At 41.5% G+C, this 20,315-nt stretch overlaps 1 protein-coding gene across 1 annotated transcript in view; it reads left to right on the plus strand.

The window, feature by feature from the left end:
- BRF1 (BRF1 RNA polymerase III transcription initiation factor subunit) overlaps nt 1–16,916 on the plus strand; it is a 180,733-nt gene extending 163,817 nt beyond the window's left edge. Inside the window, exons 16-18 of the mRNA XM_065063287.1 lie at nt 7,985–8,045; nt 11,124–11,292; nt 13,350–16,916. Coding sequence (XP_064919359.1) covers nt 7,985–8,045; nt 11,124–11,292; nt 13,350–13,387 — 268 coding nt within the window. The 3' untranslated portion in view covers nt 13,388–16,916. The remainder of the gene's footprint in view (nt 1–7,984; nt 8,046–11,123; nt 11,293–13,349) is intronic.
- Nucleotides 16,917–20,315: the final 3,399 nt, after the last annotated feature.

The following is a 20,315-nucleotide window of genomic DNA, read 5'->3' on the forward strand; positions in this document are numbered from 1 at the left end:
CCAGATGACACGATGTGGAGCTGGAACAGACTTGAGCTGTGTGATGACTGAATAAAATCTCAGTGGGAACCACTTCCACGTTCCTGAGATCAGTTTCTCATGTAATAAATTCTGTATCCAAAATTGTATCAAATACTTTTCTGACAAGAGAGAGTTTTTTTCCCTCCTAACGGACAAATCCCAGCAGAGATATTTATAAGAAGCCTCTCTCTCTTGTGTTTGCACTCACATGCCTGTTACTCAGACCTACAATGAAGAACAAACATAAGTAAAAAACTTTTCCATGTGCTTTTAGACCCACCCTGTTTGGTCTCTTCTTACATTTTCCCCTACATTTCTTTGATATTATTCTGTTGGTAATAGTTGCTATAGGAAACCACTGCTAAAGACTTCTCCCCAAAGGAATAAGCTGGATATATTTGGTGACACCTTTTCTTTGCAGATGGTTTCACCGCTTTGTTCTGCCTAATCCTCTCCTGGCCATGAGGGATGGGGAGGAGCGATGCCAGGGAGTGCCGTGCTGGTGCCAAGCACCACGGTGTAGGTCAATACCTGCAAAACCTCGCACGACAGAGCAGCCGAGAGCGAGAGCGCCGGGGCGGTGCGAGGTGGTGTCCTTTGGCGTGGGAGGAGGAGGACGGTCCATTTCTCAAATGCAAATCAATGCGCGGGAAAAGCGGCTTGAGTTATTTTTTTTATTATGTTTTAAATTTAGAGCTGCATTCTTTCACCGTTAGCTCCTAAAACGAAATTAGAAAACATCAAGAATGGCTTACCAGACCAACCTACAGCTACTTCTCCTGTTTCAGCCTCTTTATTCATTTCCTGTTGCGGTAAAGGGAAGCCTTGACACCAGACCTCCCTGAGTTGTGTCCTGGCTCACGTATACCTACCTGTCAATCTCTTCTGCATTAAATCAGACAGATGAGACCTGTGCCTTCAGCTTTGAAAAGTCCTGGTGTACCTGGGCACAGGGGAGAGCGGGTTCTTCCACGTCTGTCTCCTCGGTGCTTGCAAAAGGCACGTTAAATCATCGTTCTGCCATTCAGCTGCTTGATTAGGTGTTCTGTGCATACCTCAAAATATGTGATGTTTTAAAGCTAGATTTGCTATTCAAATGAGAGGCTTGCCTTAATTGGCTGTTATAAATTACAAGCAAGAAGGAATGATTTATTGCTTATAATTAGAAATGAGTTACGAAGGGGAATGTTGGTAATCATAAAATAAAGCTTGGAATACATTGATTTCCAGATGGCTGGCAGTGAAATTGCTCTTTAATATATAATAGGCCAGACAGAAGGAAAAAAAAAATCTGTCATCCATCTTTATTCCTTGATGGATTACTTGTATCAATCTATAGTTACCTGAATTTTGATATATTAGTTTTGTCTGCATAATCGGATAAGAGAAACTTAATTTGTACAGTGGTATATGCTATCAGAGGTGGTGGAAAAGGTGAGTTAGTATTATGCCTAGCATGATTTTTGTCCTTGCAAAGTCAGTGGGGAAGATCTAACAAAAAATCTGGCATCACCTTTGGGTATAACAATCTCAGTGGATTGTTCTCAGAGACTGCAGGTTACGGAGATGTTTTTCTTTTCATCTTTTGCCTCATTAGCTGTTTTTATGAGGTTGAGATTGATCAAAACACCTGTCCAAAAGCAAATATCTCTAATCCTCTTTGTTTGAGTGTAGAAAAATGTATTTGCACCAGAAACAGAGACGGCAGTGCTACTGCTGAGAACTTTTCAATAGCATAATACTTCTGTTTAGAGGATAATGTGTTCATTTAACTTTTTAAATTTCATTTGTATTACTGTAGTTCCAAGTGTGATTTAAAAATGATTTATATTTGCCTTGTCTGCTAATAGTAGTGCTTTCTGCCATAACAGATGCATTCTGCACTGTTGGCATTTGAAAGACGGTGATACAAGATAGTTAGACCTATTTGGATTGGCACCACATGAGTTATCTCACACTCATGTTTTACAAGTGACACTGTCATTAGACTTACTTAACTGAGACCATCATGATTACTCATTTACCTTCATTAAAATGCTTCATAGCTTCCTTATTTTGAGTAGCTTTTCCCAGCAAGGTGCAGATTTGCCTTGCTGCCATCATTTCATCTGGAAAAATTTCCATGGTGAAAGGAATAGCATATTTTCAACTAATATTTTCCTGACCTGTGGAGAGATGAGCTCATCACTGTCTTTATTGACAAACCCAGGAAGAAGGTGTGTCGACCAGAAATACTACATCAGTCAACCTTTCTTGTCCTGAAGCAATTGTAATTTCCCATGGTCTGCAGCAATTTCCTTTAGAAGCAGATATGTGCGGAGATTGTTTTGAATCCGCTGCAGTAGCATAATTCATTTGGGCCCAATAAAGTGGCCTTAGATTTCATTCTTTTCATTTTTGCTATTGAAATTCTTTTGCTTTAGTCAGTGGAAAGAACAGCAAGTTGCCATTTTGCAGCATCTAATTGAGGAAAGAGTGTTGCACCTATGCAGAAAAATATTGCCCGCTGTGAGTTGGGTTATTGAAGACATTTCATGGCCTCTGCCTCTCTCTGAAAAACCTGAAAGAGGTGTATAGTTCGTGATACATTAGCAAAGTTTCTGCCTTTAAATAGTGTATTGGTGACTGGTGTAGATGCTTGGTTCCTCACTGATAAATATATCCTTTAGTGAATGATACAGATTCTTATTTTTTGCCAGTTTACTCCTGTGCATTTTGGTGCCCAGATACTTAAGCCTGGGCATTTGCTAGAAGAGGCCAGTCTCATTAGCGCTGAAGATGTTCTCAGCCCTGTACTGTCTGATGGTGCCCTGATGAAAGCAAAGCTCCAGCATGAAAGATGACTGAGTGGGAATCAGAAGTGGGAACAATTTCTCGTTTCACTCTAGTTTTTGTTGCCACTTCAACTTTGCTTTTTTTTTCTATTTGAAATGGCACTTTCTGCTGCATTGCCTGCTTGGAAACGGGAGGAGGAGGTTGGCTGTGTGGGTGTAGTTGTTGGAGTTAACTCAGGTGTGCTGGAGCAGCCTCAGGTGCTGCTCAGCGCATCCTGATCTCGCTGCCCATGTATCTGGTAATGTCTGTCAGGGCTCAGACCCTGTTTGCTGCTCCAGCAGTCACATTTGTGGAGCTGGCAGCACCGGTGTTAGCCAGCTCCAAGGGACCTCACTGTGCATGAGCTGAGCTCATTGCAATGTGGACGTGCCCTTCAGCTGGTGTCTTTTGGTCACTGGTTGGAGTCTCTGCAACCCTATCACTGGGGAGAGTTATTCAGAGAAACCCCCAGGGGCTTTCACACCGATGGTGAGGGTGAAGGGCTGGTCTTCTCCGTTGTTGTATCTGGACTTCTGGCATGCCGTGGTGCACCCTGACACCTCAGCCCCCTCCTCAAGGCATCAGGCAGCCATTCGTTGGTGTGACAACCAGCTGGGGCCTTGACTTCAGTTTCCTCTATAGGGATGGGAATGGCTCCTGTGAGCACCCAGCTGTGAGCCAGAACCAGATGTAGAAGGCGGTGGTGTCCAGAGCTGGATGTGCAAACCTCAAAGTGCTCTGGGGTTGCGGTTGTGATTGCGGTCTCTGTTTCTCCCTCTGGAAAAGTGCAGTGGTCCAAGTCTGGGAGGTCACTCCTTTGTCCTGACCTGATGGCAGAACAGTGGGTCAGTATCTCCTGATGCTGTCGTGTTTCCAACAAGAGCATTAAATCCTCACAGAGACGTAAATCCCAGCTTTCCGGTAAGGATAACATTGACGGTACCTAATTAAAGGGCACTTTTAGCTGGGTAAACATTTATATTGATTTCCTTCTCACGCAGATGTCTGGTAAACTGACCTCCTGAGGCACAACCATCTGGCCTCAGGTGGGAGGAGGATCTCAGCCCGTGGAGAACCTCACCAGACTCTTGCCAAATTGTTGCTCAATAGCTTTTTTCTGTCACCGAGGTGGCATACCTCTCAAAGGCCTGTGGTATGGATATATAGGTTTTATGGGCTTTTGTCTTAGCTGACCTGCATAATTATACTGCGGGCTCGTGGCTGCGGGCTCTGTTGTATCTCTGCTTTCCATCATATGTTCTGGGATCATCCACGTATAAAATTAGCGTGGGCGGTAAACAGCAATAAGATGTTCCCTACTTGGATGGATTAAATTAAAATTCAGTAAGAAACAGAGCTTTGGGTGAGTTTCCAAATTACTTGCAGGGTTGAACTGAGGAGATTGTTATGGTATTGTAAACCTTTTGGGTGGGTGAACAGCCTGATGCCAGTTAGGTGGCTTTATTGCCTTGCAGTGTTCTTTCAATTTTATGTACTGTGCTGTGTAATCTTTTGTTATTAAATAATAAGCAAAATAAAAACAGTTGTTTGTCACAGCCAGCTTGTTTTTCAGAGAATTTGCTCACTTTGAAAGTTCAGTCTGTGTGATCTCCAGCCCTGTCAGGAGCTATTATATTGAATCTTCTTTTAAATTGTTAAGCTGGAGGACAAACCTAGATGTTATCATGCACATCTCAGCTGAGAGCGGAGCAGATTCGGCAGGGAGCAGCTTCTGATGCCATGTACTGTGCCGTTACTTTTTGTCACAAACATGTCAAGATTATCTGCTTCCACTGTTACGTGTATTGGCTGACATGAGCATTTGTAGGTCTGCATAATTTCTGAAGTTGTTTGAAATGTGGATATAACACTTGGGCTTTGTGAAATGTGTTTTTTTTTCTCTTTTACGGATCACATTGCTGTTCAGAAAGTTGCTTGTTTTGTTATTCCCTCCCACAAGGTACTGTATTAATTTGTAAAGTTCATAACATAAGTGCCCCAAACTAGAAATCATCGTAAGTAGTGAAAAACTTCTGAAACACTTGGGAAGACCAAGAGCCCCATTACTTTCCCCTTGCAGCATAAACAGAGGCTGTTGTTGCTTTGTCATATATAAGATCGTATCTTAATGCAAGATATTATTGCTATTTATGGAACTTGGCAACCCTGAGTTCAGTCTAGACTTCGATGGATAGGATTCTTCGCCTGTAGTGTATATGTACATGTGTGTACCTTGGTAGCCTTTACAGATGAGGTTGAGTCATGCACGTTAAAAGTTGGGTAAGGTACTTCAGCTACTTGCTTTTTCCAAGCTGCTTTTTGATCATCAACACACAAACCTATCCCAGCCTTGAAAGCGGTCGTGCTCTTCCACGAAGACACTTTTTTCCACCCTCTGTGGTGCAGCCAGACAGCAGAAGGAGCCCGTATCTGTAACCATGGCAGCCAGTAATTTATTGCTCCATATGGCTGGTGTGGCAGCAGCTGCTCTGGTTTAAGGAGGTCAGGGCATCAGGGCATTTAAGAAACAAAACCAAACCCCAGTTTAAAACCTTCCTAAATGGTTTTGTACAGTAATAGTAGAGTTCCCCATAGAGAGCCAAGGGGATAAAATAACTTTTATTTTTATACATTTATGACTTTTATAACTTCTGTATGATTTTAATCAAATATGTTATTTCAGGGGGGTAATAAGTTTTTGTCTCGTTTTGCGATGGTTTTAGCTTTTTTTCAGAGTGACCCCTTCAGGTCTGCACACCAGCCAGAGCAGGAGCAGGATCCGACCCGCTGCTTTGGGATGCATTAGATACTGTGCCAAGAGGGAAACTATTGCCCAAATTGAACAGCATCCCTATATTTCTAGTAATGAAGTGAAGATGTATGCTCTGTGAGCAGTTATCAGGGAAAGGAAATACAGGTCTAATTTTGGTTGGGGTGTGAGAATCACTTGCTGCCGAAGAATAGTATAGAAGGGCTCTTGGATTTAGCACTAGTTTGCAAATACGCTTTTCATAAGCGTGAATCTTTTTATTTTCATTAAGGGACCATTCTAATTAAAGTGAAACTGAAATGTTTACTCTTTGCTTCCTATAGCTGTGATTGTTATTTTCACTGTATGAGCACATGTATAATTTGCTCTAAAAGAAATGTCAGCAGTTTCTGATTACCTTGCAAGTCTTACTCAACAGCTTGATTTTAATTGGGGAGAAGAAAGATTTCAGGGTGCTCCAGGGAGGTCTGATGTCTTTTGGTAGCAGGAGGAAATAGGTGCTATCTTTGGTACAATGTTAATTGCAATAATCACTAGTACTGGTTTAAAATAAAGGTCCTTCATTTCTTACCCTTGTTGGTTTTTTCCAGTCATGTGAATGAAATACAACCTGTTTGGTAATTAGCATCCTTCAGCTACATAACCTTTTCACATTGCTGCATTTGTGTGTTTGTAAGCATCTAAGCAGGGTAACTTTTGGAAAACAGTGATTGACACTAAGTAGATAGTCTCAAATTTTAGGAAATAAGGAATTTTTTTATGATGAGGGTGATGAAACACTGGCCCATGTTGCCTAGAGAGGTGGTATATGCCCCATCCCTGGAGATGCTCTGAGCAACCTGATCTGGTTGTGATTGTACGTGCTCATTGCAGGGGGGATGGACCAAACCATTCTATGAGTCGGTGAAAACTCCACAATTCAGGTTAAATAAAGAAAAGAGAAAGCCAGTCACATGAGGAGGAATGTGTCCATACCTTCTCTCTAAGCCTAGAAGTCCATCAGGATTTTTAAGTAATACATAGTTTATGTGGGTCAAAAATATCTCTTTCCTGATTTTGTTTATAATTATGAAATACGACAAGAAGTATCAGTAACAGAATAATGTGTTCTAGATTCTTCAGTGGTACAAGCCCTGAAGCATTCCCATGGCTTCTTTCTGTTTAGATCTACTGTAAGGAGGTACCTTAGACTACTTTGGTTGCTGAGATGCCTTCAGGGTCTTGCAAAGCATTTCAGAGATGACCAGTTTCTGAACCTTTTTGGAACTTAGCCAATATAATGTATTTTAATATTGTCTTCTCCATCAGAGATAGCGATCTGTGTCTCCTCTGCTCATTCTCTGGGGTTTTGTTCCCTCCTGCTGATTATTTGAAATATATAAATAAGCAGGAAAACAACCAGTATCTGTGTGTTAACAGGGAGGAATGACTAATAGAAAAATGAGAAGAAAGATACTGCTTATCATAAAAGACTGTATCTCTGGAGACATAAATTGGTATTCATTAAGTTGTTTGCCCAGACTTAGTTAAAAGACAAACTTGAGGAGCTGTCTGAGCAGTGTTTCAGTAGGAAGCAAGTCATCGTCTTCGTGACTAGATACATCTAGATGAGGAGGAAAGACCAAAAAGCAGCAGTAAATGATGGATTGAGAACAGCCTTCATGGCAGTGAGGAGACAACAGGCTATGAAATGCTCTTCAGAAAGAACAATATTTAACACTTAGCTGTGGAGTAATACTAATCCATCTTTTCTCCCCAAATATGCAGATCTTTTTTTTGTATCTGATGCAGAATTATTAGAAACATTTATGTTCCATTTCTGTCACTTTTCATGCAAGGTACGCAGGGTCCTTTTGTTTTTGATGACGATTTCTGTAGCTGGAGATTGGAATTTCACCTGTAATGATTATGATATACTGTGCGTATAATCCTACTAGTCTCTTCAGTATATCATCAGATACAGGGAAGTGGTTGCAGAGCGATGCTGGCTAATTCAGAGTGTGGCTCATTTTTTGCCATGTCTGCGTTCTTCAAAAAAAAACAGCGGAGGCTTTTGGCTTTTGTAATATGTGACAAAACCACCTGAATCAAAGACCTTTGGGCTGAGCTGGGGCTGCAGATTGAGATGAGGTTTTGTCATTGTGCATGTTGACAGACGTCTTTTCTTGTTATCCCGAACCGGGGCAGACGCTTACAAGAGAATGTGTATATTAATTATTGTGGAGTCTGTGGCTCTCCACTCTTTATCTTACATCTTTAAAAAAGTAATTGCACAATATAACACTAACAAAGTGCTTTCACTGTTTGGAGAGTGAATACTCTGTGTCAAACTCTCATGCGTGGTGTAACTTTTCTGATGCTCACCATTCCTTCTTGCAGATTAAGACCCTTGATTTCAACACAGCTCGCCAAAAAGGCTAAAAAGGCTGCCACTGAAGAGGTATGTAAAGTCCAGCACTTCTCCTCATGCAACAATTTGAGTTTGGAAATTCCCATAAGCCTTTCTCAGCCTAGTCCTGGTTATGTGGTAGATATGGGCAAAAGAAATGAGATGTCTATCTGATCAGACCAGGTTGCTGCAAACACTGCAAAGCCGAGGTTGCCTGTTTTCTAATCAAGACTTGCCCTTACTTATCTGTCGGAAACATTGGCACAGCCTCATAGCGCCTGGTTAGACAGCCAAAAAGAGAAAACCCTGAAAGCATCTATTATAAAAAGGTACATACCAAACAAGTGGGTAGGGCGAGTAGGAGCGGGCAGAGCTCGAGCCTGTTTCTCAGCACTTGGACTGTCCCCATGGGGAAGGGGGAAATGCAGAACACCATATCTATGCAGCCAGGACCGGCCCAAGGGACGGCTGGACTTTGCCTGAGATGAGTGACGGAACACAAGCCAACGGCTTACCCTGTAGAGCATGGCTTACTTTGGGGCTGGTTGGCTGGTTGATTGGTTTGAAAACATAATAGGACCATGGAAAAGTTAGCGCTAGTAACCGCCCGCCACCAGAAACCCTCCGTGGGTGGCTTTGTGCACCTTCATTTTCTACTGAAGGGATCATGATTATTATCATAGAGCAATAACTGCTTTCTTTCACTATTATTTTCATGCTATACAGTGTAGATGTATGCATTTTGTGTACAATAAAATAACTGTCTACTGTGTGTCGAAAAATTCGCTTCCTAATATACCAAAGGTACTTGTCCTTCTTCATTTTCCCATGAACGTGTGACACTGGCACCCTTTTGAAAGTGAACCAGTTAATTGGGTAGTTTAACATGCTTTGCCAATTGCCCATCCATACATAAAGCTATGTGCCGAAATAAAGTCCAGGATATCTGGAAGTGGATTCAGGAATTTCTATTTAAAGGTGTTGTTTGACTGCCTTATTTTTAAAATTAGTAAAACCCATTGATTTTCAGAAACAGTTTGATATCCTGCCTGGGGAAATACATTTTCACTTCTTATGCTATGCTCATTAGAAAACTCTGCACATTTTTAGAAGTATAGCAGTCTGGAAGTGGACATGGTAATTAGAAAAAGGTCACATTTTAATTAGCATGGTGCAATTTTAAAAAATAATGACTCAATTGTAGCTCCTTTATATTCACCCACTTTTCAGAGCAGATGGATACTTTTAAGCATATAAATTGATATATATTATGGTGCTGATTCTTCTCAAACTGTTGTGTCTATTTCTGCTTATACCAAAACTCTAAATGGACTCAATTTGATCAGTCTAGAGCCAAAAGCAGTAGTAGAAAATATAAAATAAACTGGAGGGAAATTCCTCTAAATAATATGATTAATTTGAGCATTAAAAAATCATGAAAACCTGTCTTTGAGAGATCCGAATACCTAAATACTTGATTTTCGATTAAAATTAATGGGCGTCTTTTGCCCTATTAATGAGCTATTGGAGCAAACCCTTAGGTGACTTTGAAAAATCTCAGGCAGATTCTTTAGGTTGACTGGCACGGTATATGACAAGTTAAGGAATAGCTTTGATGTTTGAATAATTAGATCATCAACTTTCTGGTACAGGGACTTTCTCTTATGGTGTGTCTCTCAAGTGCCTGGAGTTACAGTGATTCTGGGAGTTACTGCATCATAAGTAAATACATTTATAAATAAATAAAAATAAATTACAATTCTGAATCAGAACTTACTAACAATGGAGTTGGAGAAGATGCAGCAGAACATATTTCTGTGCTGTGATTTAAAACATAAAGCACTGTAGGAGTTTTCTTCTAGTAGGCCCAGAGGATTTGGGGTTTGATGGTCTTCTTTGGACCATCTATTGTTAGGAGCACCTTAGCACTGTCCTTCCAAAGGAAGCGCTCCCCGTCTTTTCCAGTCTCTCTTAGCAGAGGAGATGATGACTCAGTGCTGATAACTGCTGACTAGTGGCAGGCACTGCTCAGTGTCCCCATTTCTCACCACTGCTTACATGACAAAGCAGCATTAATGGTTAATGTTCTTCAAGTTTCCACTAGTGGGATGCGTTTTTGAGTCACAGGCTCTAGTGTACAGTCCCCAAATAGTCCAAATACAGAACACAGGTGAAAAGTGCCCTGTTGCAAAACTGGTGGAGATGAAGCCCCTGTGATGGTTCTTCCCTGGATGAGGGAGGGAATTGGAGCCCTACACTGAGCAAACCATGGAAATGGGAGCTCCAGAGAGACCAGAGCCCAGGCTGTGGTGGGACAGACCACCTTGCTGGTTCCTGCCTCATTCCTGGATCAGTCATTAGTGAACTGAAGACAGTATTACCTTTCCCTCCAAATTCACCTGTCCCAGTGGTGTTGCCCTTTCTCTCCCTCCCTGCTGTGTCCTGCCTAACCTTGGAGCAGCTGGGGAGGTGCACGTGTGGAACGGGTCCTATCAGTGATCCAATTCCCAAGTTAGTGTTCAGGGATCATTATTTTGATGAATTTCATAGGTAATGTTACAGGTGCTGGGGTATATTATCAACCTAGTGCTCTGCCATCACATTAAGTGCTGTCTTAAGAGTGCTATTTGTTCCACAGCTCGTTGTGCCTCCAAATAAATCCAACCAGAGCTGTCAAAACTAATACATGTTGAGTTTTCTTCTGATTTGAAGGGTACATTTTTGCTATTATTGAAGTGTCAATAACATTGTTAATGTGTAATAGGCCTGATGTGAGTTAAACACGAGGAGGAAAAGGTGGTAAGTGTTCCCACAGAGCACTGCTGAAGAGCCTTCACCCCCAAATTTCTCATTATCTTGTGCTTGTGAGAAGGTCTTGTTACCGTCTCTGGATATTTCAGTTACCTTGCTCTGCATTATGTTAAAACTGTGGATATTTGTTGCTGACTTTCATTTAGGCAGGGTTTAACTGGGCATCTAAGAGCTAAGCCTGGAAGAGCTAAGCCTCTAGCACTGCGTGTGCACTTTCCCGCTCCCCTGTCCCTCTCATTTGGAAGCTGCTAACGTTTTGTACAGATATTGAACAAAAGGAATGGGATGCTTTACTGTCCCTTCATCCTTTTTTTGCAGATGACCTTCCCAAATGCACAGGCAGAAGCCCCTGACGTAGAAAAAACAGCAGCTGTGCTAGTGGAGAGTGGCCCAGTAGCTTACAACGCTGATGAAGAGGTGGAAGAGGAAGAAATAGAAGAGGATGATGATCACTGCATGAGCGCCTTGCAGTTAATGGGAGGAAATGGTAAGTGCAATGCTGTCTGAATTACCGTCTCATAGTGCTGTGGGGCTCCTGGCCTGGAGTCACCCTTGGCCAAAACCTGACCTTCTTAGAGACTCCTCCTGAGAAAACTTCACATCTCTGGCTTTAGGCTAAGAGGGCTTCTCAGAAATAAACTGAAGTTATGTCTTCTCTACAATTAGGTTTATTAATGTGCATCTGAGGAATTACAGGGTCTGTAACCCCTCCATTAGCAGAGCTTGGGGCTCATTGCTCCAGCAACATCCAGGTTGTCCATGAGCCTGTGGACGTGGTGGTGCAGCTCAAAACAAAACAAATTTCATGCTGCATTTCTGGGGAAAGTGTTAGGAGGAAAGAGTTCTTCACAAACTACAGAAATTGCATTGAATGCATATGGTGTGCTGTATGGTACACAGATGTGGGGCTAATTTCTTTGGGTTACCCAGCAAAGCCACTCAATTAATTAGGCTTCTTTGCTGGCAGGAAAAGGCAGTATCCTTTCCGCTGCGGTTTTTCCTAGCTGGACACATCCACATTTATCCTTTATTAAAAACTTCCCCATAGAAGTTAAGCTTTGAAAATACACCAAAACATTTTTTAAATGAGAGCTGCTAATTATGGGAAGCAAGATGGGAATAAGTTTCCTACTGGAATGTTATTTACTGCAAAAATCTTTCCACTACTATTAATCCAGCTTTCGTGGACAATATGTATACATTTCACAAAAATGTGTGTTGCTTTTAAATTGATTTCTCCACTGGAAAATGATTGCTGAACCGTAGGAAAAACAGTTTGTTGCCTGCATTTATTATTAGAATAATGTTCCCAAGAAAAGGCACCCATGTGGGGGAGGGTGGGTCTATGTTTATTAATAACCCCCCCCCAAAAATAGAATAAAGGTCACTGAGATTTTTTTCTTTGTTAATGTTACTATTTTTAAACCATTCTGAGAACATTCTGCTACTCCCTGTCTGGTCTGGACGACAGCTGAAAAATCAGAGTTAAAAAAAAAAGAGAAGGAAAAGAGTATTCCCAAAATTCAAATGCAGGTGTGCAGAGCTGCTCAGCAAAACAAATAACTCCTTGCGAGCTGCTCTCTTCATGGGTTTTAGACCTGTCTGCCTGGAATAACTGCAGGTATTACAGATGGTGAACTTCACCCATTCTGAACAAATTATTATTGATTACACTTAATTCTGCTTCTGAGCATTTGCTTGACTCCTTGGATGAAATGTTGCACTGTATTGAATTTGGAATATAAAGGTTAATTTTGCTGAATGCTCATTTGTAACAGTTATCCTTAGGTTCAACTTTGCAACAGAAAATATCTTCCACTGCATTCAGAAGCACGCAAGAGAAATGGGTGCATTAGAAACACACAGATGTACCTTCTGACACACACATCGCACAGTCTTTGCACTTGGTGTTGTTTCAGAAAACAAAACTGAGTGAATAAACGGAGCAAAATTTGAAGTTGTTCCTCTAGGAGAAAGTAGACACGGGAGATCTGAGTCAGATGCGTTGGTCAGGACTCGCTGCACCGACTCCTTTGATGTTGATGGGAACCCTGAGCTATCTCCGAACCCTTGCAGTTGCAGCTTATAAATCCACAAATAACATAAACAAGGCAGCTGTTTTCGTGGTGGCTCTGTCTAGTGAGAACTGTGCCTACTTGTAAACGTGTGCTGCTGCTTATCAGCCACCTTGTTCCAAATTGCTTGTGACAATCAGGCTTGATCACCCTAACCTCTAAATTAAACCAAGTATTTCACATATCCACGTGCCAAGTATTTCTAAATGAGGGGCCAGTGACAAGTGAGAAGAGACAGCTACACACACATGCTTACAGATAATTTTATTTCATTGAGGAAAGTACCTGCAAGAACTTTTTGCTTAGCCCTAAGAAAATATATGATTTTTTTTAAATGGTTGCTTAAGGCAAAGCTTTCCATCTAGTTATACAGCAGGAAAACAACCTGAAAGTAGCAATACTTGTGTTGTATCTTCCACCTGCCTGGAATATTTGCATTTTTATATGCCTTTGTCTTTGTTTGTTTCAGATTATGGCTGTGATATGGAGGATGATGATGGCTACTAGTTCCATTTACTTCCAAAGGACATGGACTATGTCTTTTTCCCAGCAAATCTTCAGTCTTCAAACTGTATGAATAGTGAAAGAAGCTGTCTATGGTCAGCAAATGTAATTGAACAATCGTTACTTTTGTAAAGCGAATTTTAGGTTGGTATTGACTCTGGTCAGTTTACATTGACCCATAACCCAGCAATAAAGTTTGGGTTTGTACTTGAATTTTTTTTTTCATTTTGGTGGGTCATAGTTTGAGGATGAAATTAATGGGAGTGATGCTTCCAGAGAACTAAAGAAAAGAGACAAAATAGGCTTGTGTCTGTGTGGCTGAAAGCAACATGTCTTATTTATGTGACTCTGCTTTTAGGCATGCTGTTGAAAGGGAGCAGATAGAAGGACAGGTAGAAGGACAGGGAAAAATGAGAAGTGTGCCTGTTGATTATTTGAATATAGTAGCATTAGTTGTCCCATGATGCTACAACCGAAAGAAAGAAAACATTTCCAACCTGTATTGTAAACATGACCCAGTTATTGTATACAGGCTACTTTACCCAAGGCTATCAAAAATTAATGACAAGTTATGTATTTTCAGGGCAGTATCTATTTCTCTGAAATGAAATAGTTCTTTATGTTAATCAATTCATAGATTTCTTAAAAGGTATGACAATAGAAGGCCACGTTAGCAGTGAAGAATCATCTTCCACTGCCAGTCTGGTGCGGTTTACATGGAAGGAGGGAGAACACCTGGGTGAGGCAAGAAGTATAGAGAGCAAGGAGGTGATGATGCTGAGCTCCTGTGCCTTTGCCGGGTGTCCCCAGGGACAGCCAGGTCTTGCTTTGGCTGGTGTTGCTGCAGGAGGGTCCCTCCGGCCATGGCCACGGCGCTGCTCTTGTCCGGCTGAGTCACAGTGCAGGTCTGCTCCCGAGAGCTGCCCTTCCAAAGCAGTCGGAAGGGAAAGCTGAGCTTTTAAATAAATAAGCTAGCATCTGCTTTGGCTGAATTTAATTGAATGTAACTTATTTAACTTTCAAATCCCACCCTCCAACAGTCACTGCTATGTGGATAATGGTGGAGCTCCAGCCCTGTGCGCCCCGCAAAGCCAATAAATGGATCCTTCTCATCCAGTTCCATCAGTTCTCGCAGTGCCGTGGGAGTCAGGGTCAGGGATGGAGCCCCCTTTGCCATATTCCAGTGCCAGTTGCCATCCCCTGTTGCCTTGACCTGCCTTTCCCTGGCTCCAAGGCGCTCGGCTCACCGGGAAATGCACTGCGCTCCAGATCATGGTCTGGCTGACCGCAGCTGCAGGAGATAAGATGTTTTCAGCTCTCTCCCATGCCTGGTGACAATCATGAAAGCTGTATCCCTGCAGGCTTGTCTTACACCAGGGAAAGACGGGTGTTTTTCTTACCAGCCAGTGATGATGCTGCTCATGCCTGTGGTCATCACCAAAGAGGAGAAGGGCCAGGTGACCTTCCATATCTCTTCTTTCCCTGTGAAAGATGGATCATGTAAAGAGGACAAGAGCGAGTGCTTTTTTTCAGGAGCAGACTTGATATTATTTGGCTGGTAAATGTAGTTTGCTGGGTAGATTGTATCTGCTGGATATTTTTGAGCCCTGTGCAAGGGTATTTCTGCAATGAATTCTTGAAAGCAGAACTTAGTAACAAAAATGAAGTAGCGAGGCTAATGGGAAGAAGAGCTCTTCTGAACCAGATTTCAGTTACTTAGCTTGCAGCATGTCAGTGGAAAGGTTCCATATAATTCATAGGGGAAAAGCTGGCGTTTTCGCTGAAAATCCCTAGATTGTTATCTGATACTTTCTAAATACTGCACAGAAAATGATACTGAGGAGATAAACCTTTCTACCTCTCTTTTATCTACACCATAAATTCAAAATCATGCTATAAGCAGACAAATTTTTAAAAAGTAGTTTGTTTTATCGAAGTTCATGCTCTGCAAGTCTTTGAGACAGTTGAGTTTGAGCTTTGGGGTTTGAATTAATCTGCCAATAGGGTTTGAATTAATCTGCCAATAGCACTATCACAAATACCCATAATACTCTCAGTATATTCTCAAACCTCGGGTTTTATTTCAAGGTACACATTATTCTCTATGCAGGAAATAAACAGGCGTAAATAAACATCTGTATGACTCACGTAGGTCGAGTGCTTTTCTCAAATGCATGATGTTGGCTCTTAAAGAAACTGCTAAGATGAATTATTTATTGCTGAGGGTCTTTCCTCCAGTCTTCGTGTAGATTTTCATTGGTTTGTTCCTCCGAAGGATACTAAACCTACTGCCATGTACTGATGTTATGAGCAGGAGCTGAGAATCCACCCAAATAACTACTGCTAGTAAATTCGAATTTCAGTAGCATGTTGGGTTTCTGAGAACATTGTTTCCTGCGCTGGAAGCAGAGGATTGCAGTTTTTGAATGCTCTCATGTGATTTGGTTAGGAAAGGCTATCGCATAGTCTGCTAGAAGGGCACTTGGAGAGCGAAAAAATAAAGACCTCCAATTCCATAGCATCTCAGTATTGCTGGTGAAGTTAATGACGTGGTTTCTGTACAGGAGTCCTAAAGGACAGGCCATGGTAGGGGATAGTCAGACTTCACTCGGAGTGTTGTGAGGTTTCTTAAGCTATAGTGGTTATGTGCATTTTTAATTTATTGGTGGCTTACCGGGATTTTTATAATGTTCATTCCTTCTTGATTTAACTAAGCTCAGGAAATGTAAACAGATTAGAACATGCTAGTTTCTGTTTTTATAGCTAGTCATTAAAACGTAAAAAGATTAACACTGCATTAACTCTGTTTACTGCTGTTGATGTATCTGGACGATTTTGTTGTATATAAGTGAGCCTAAATTCACTTGGAGTAATTTGGACCCTGCTTTTCTCAGGATTCTGATTATAATAAAGAGAGCTCGTAAGGCCTCAACATTTGTTGTTCTTAGCTCTTCGTATTTGAACCCACACAAGCTGTGTATCATCGGTTTTGTTGCATAAAGCATGTCTCTTGCTGCAAGTCACTTTGCTTGACAGGCAAAACCCTCCAGCTGTCGCATCCAGCTTGTCTGCCATGCAGCCTTTTAACACTTTTATATTGTGGGAGTAAAAAATGAAAGAAATAAGGAAAATAATGTGATTCTTCACTAATGTGAGTGCATTTTCAGTGTCTTAATCATCTATGACATTTCTTTAAAATCACTGTGTTCAGCAACTTTTAAATGGTGCCAGACAGCCTTGTCTTGAGGCTTGAACATGTTTGTCGAAAAAGTTCTTGCCATCCTGATGGCTTGTTTGTATTCTTTGGATTGCATTGAAACTCCAGTCACAGATGTGTACAGTCAATGTAGAGTTTGCCTAATAAACATTCTGTTTCTTATTTTTGTGTTTAGTTCAGCTAGTGCCAAGGAAATGAAACCTGTTTGATGTAAGCATAGGTATCATCCTTACACAACCACAATATGAGCCATGTTAAGCTTTTTTACTGTAATATATTTGCTGTAAATAAAAAGTAAAACCCTTGCAAAGCCCATCTTTTATGGTGCTGCCCTGCTAATTTCTCATTTCTCTGTCTTCTTCTTTTGAACATTCATTTTTGATTGCTGCATGATTGGTTGGTAGTGGCCAAAATCTGTAATTCAGAGCTTTCTTTCATCTCTAAATGGGACGATACATCTAATCAGAGAAGTGTTTTTACAAGGTATTGTTCCAGTGACAAATGTAGATATTTTCTATAAACTGCTTAACCTTAATGAGGTTTTTCCGCTAAGCTGTATAATTAACTGACTCTGGGAACAATATAGAATGTGTGTGTTTGGTGGAATTGTTCCAGTGCTTGTTTCTGAAAGTTGTATCTTGATAAATAAGGTGTGTGCTGAGTAAAAAATCATATTATTTTTTCAACATCCGATTGCCACAGTTTGGAAGCCAGAATCCACATCTACCCTTTGTACACACGAGTATTTACTACTTTTATTTTTTTTCTGGAAGTGGAGCTACTACTGGATCCTGAGGAAAGTTTACTGCCAAGTTCTAGCATATCGTTGGACAATTAACAGGAGTTTTGCTGAGGCGGTAAGTGGGTGTCATTCCAGCCTTTCCCTGGCTCCCCATCCTCTCATGTAGGTGTGCTTCTGCTCTCATGGACATCGGGATGCTTCTAACTTTGTCATTTTTCAGCCGTTCCAACCCCTTCCACTAGCAGTTGGGAACTTCTCCAGTGATGCCCATCACTGATTCTCTCACTCATAACATCTACTCCAGGGGTGGCAAACTCATTTTCACCGGGGACCCCATCAGCCTTGCAGTCGCCTTCAAAGGGCTGAATGTAATTTTAGGACTGTATAAAGTACATTTTATAGTGTAAAGTTACATTTCAGCTAAGCTGATCTAAGCTGTTAAAAAGTACTGGCCACCTTGGCCTTGTATTTTCTATTGTACAGTTATTGGCTTTATCCTATATTTTTTCTCTTCCTTACTATACAAGGCTTTCATAACCAAAACCATTTAGTTCGCCCAGCTGTCTTCATCAAATGCGCCTCCCTTAAGGGCCTGAGGAGTTAAATAATGTTAATAAAGCTGAAATCTTGCAAAGCTTTATATTAGCTTCATTTGTCACCAGTGGATCGTAGCACGCTTGTTCTTAGGTTCATGTTTTGTAATGCAGAAGAGGCTGTTGTAGTTTTTACTCATATCACATGTGTAGGAAGAGTTACAGCATATTATTGAGTATTTCTTATGATCACCCTGGTACCTGGCAGTGGTCTTGGTGAGCGATGTTTTTTTAAAGGAGTTAAGCACACAAGAAAGGAGTCTGGGTAAAAATTCATGACTTACAGTATAACAAATTTACTTGGCGTGATTTACTTAATCGTAATTTTTTTTTTCTTATGGGACTGTTGTGCATTTTCATGGAAATGAGGGAGGCACACACATTTCATAAAAATGCAAAATGAAATTCCTATCCTGCCATGTGACTCTAGGAGCACAGGATTTAATGACCTTTAGCATGAAACTTACATTTGTTGTTGTATGGGTTGTCAGTAAGTGACATTGCACTGGACATTGGGATGGCAGTCATTGTATTAGGCGTCTCTACTGCAAAATTGCAACAAGAATGTCTTCTTATGGCTCTGAGTGTTCTTAGTAAAGTTCCTCAGTTCTTCCAAACCAGAAGAATACAGCGAATTAAAGGAATTTGAACAATACAATGAAAAGAAACAGCACCAACACGTGCTTACCAGGTAATTTTTCTACAGTGCTCTTCTGTGGGAAAGGTAAAAGGTATTTACACACAGAGACTTGGAGAGGAAAAAGCTGAATATTGGCAGGAGCAGAGGTGAGGCAGCATTGCCTTTTTTCCCCACAAGAATTCCTGGCTCCTCCCGTTTATACCCAGCACCATCTTCATCATTTGTAGACCGGTCAGTCCACCGGAGCATATTAAAAGGATTAGTACACATAGCCAGGTAAGGAAGAGGAGATGGCAGCGTGTCTTTGTTTCACTTGAGTAAAAACAAAGGAGCTTAATTATTTAGGGTGGTTTTAAGGGCTGAAGTTTGATGTTAAGGACAAAGCTGTGTTTAAAAGCATCAGAAAGAGGAGGAGATATTTCACTGCGATGAGGTAGCCACAGCAGGAAGCATAGGAACGGACTGTGGACAATATTCATGTCTATGGAAACCCAACTGGTCTCACTCCTACATTAAAACAATAGAAGTTTTTGACCGTGCCGCTGTTGCTGACATGCGTCAGCTGTTGTCAGGTGTGTTTCCTAACTGCCTCCATGCTGGTTAATGGACGGACATGTTCCCCACCCATGGCCACTCAGTCCTAAAGAAGAATCTGTGAGGTTTTGGGAAGGAAAAAAAAACCACGCATGCTCATTTCTCAATTCTGCTTTTTTGTCACCGTGACAAAAACCAGGCTAAACTGATGACTGCACAGCCCAAGCTGGACTTGTGTCCCACCTTGCCGTGGAGCAGCAGTGCATGTTGGAGGCCAGCTCATGGCTGGTAGGGCTCTATGTCCTCGAGTGGCTTGGCTGGTGGTGTGACTGGCAAGTGCTCCCCAATTCCTGCCCTTTTTGATGAGGGTCTCCTAAGTCTGCTGTTCTTGCAGAAGTGCTAATCCTGGGCTTTGTTAAATACGCCTGGACATGTAAAGATTTTGGAGTCTAAAACCATTTTAGAGTAGAAGTCCCATGCGAAGAGCGTGATTTTTGCCCTAAGCAGATGTCTGTTCGCAGTGAGGGATTTCCAGTTCATAAAAATGCAAATGCCTGATTGGAAAGTGTTGTGAAATCATCCATGATAGATGCAGTTGCTGTAAATTGGTGCAGTCCCTGCAACATCAGGTAATCAGAACTTTTCCGGTTGATGTTGGTTGAGGATCTGTGCCACTAGCAACAGTCCCTAGAGGTGGTGGCAGTAGTGAAGGAAGAGAGCGAAGTGCTCTGGGGTGAAAACAGTTTGTGATATTGTGGCATGTTGCCCAAAGCCACTTCTTACTCCATTTGTCAAGCACAACCTACTGCTTTGCCTAATTAACCAGTGAAGGCAAGTTACCTATTCTGCTGATTTTTAAATAAATGAGAAAATGGAACTTCAGCAATGATAGTAGGGCAGGGCAGGTAGTGCATCCCTCTTCAGCTCTGCCTGGGAATGGCTGTGGCTGTCAAAGCTTTCTCTCTCCAGGTGATCATAGACTACTCTGACGTGGATCTTTAATGGAATAATGATTCTTCAGAGCAGCATCATGTCTGGGAAACAGGCTGAATCCTTGTATCTGCTTTGATTCCTGCCCATACTCTGAGAGTTCACCAAAGGAGCGTCCACACACACCTACCAGCACAATTCAAGTGAGATTCGTGGCTTGACACAGGCTAAAATATGGCTAAAGCAAATGGTTTCAAAACTAGTCACTGTTTTCA

This window comes from Columba livia, chromosome 5 (assembly GCF_036013475.1).
Source record: "Columba livia isolate bColLiv1 breed racing homer chromosome 5, bColLiv1.pat.W.v2, whole genome shotgun sequence".
NCBI lineage: Eukaryota > Metazoa > Chordata > Aves > Columbiformes > Columbidae > Columba > Columba livia.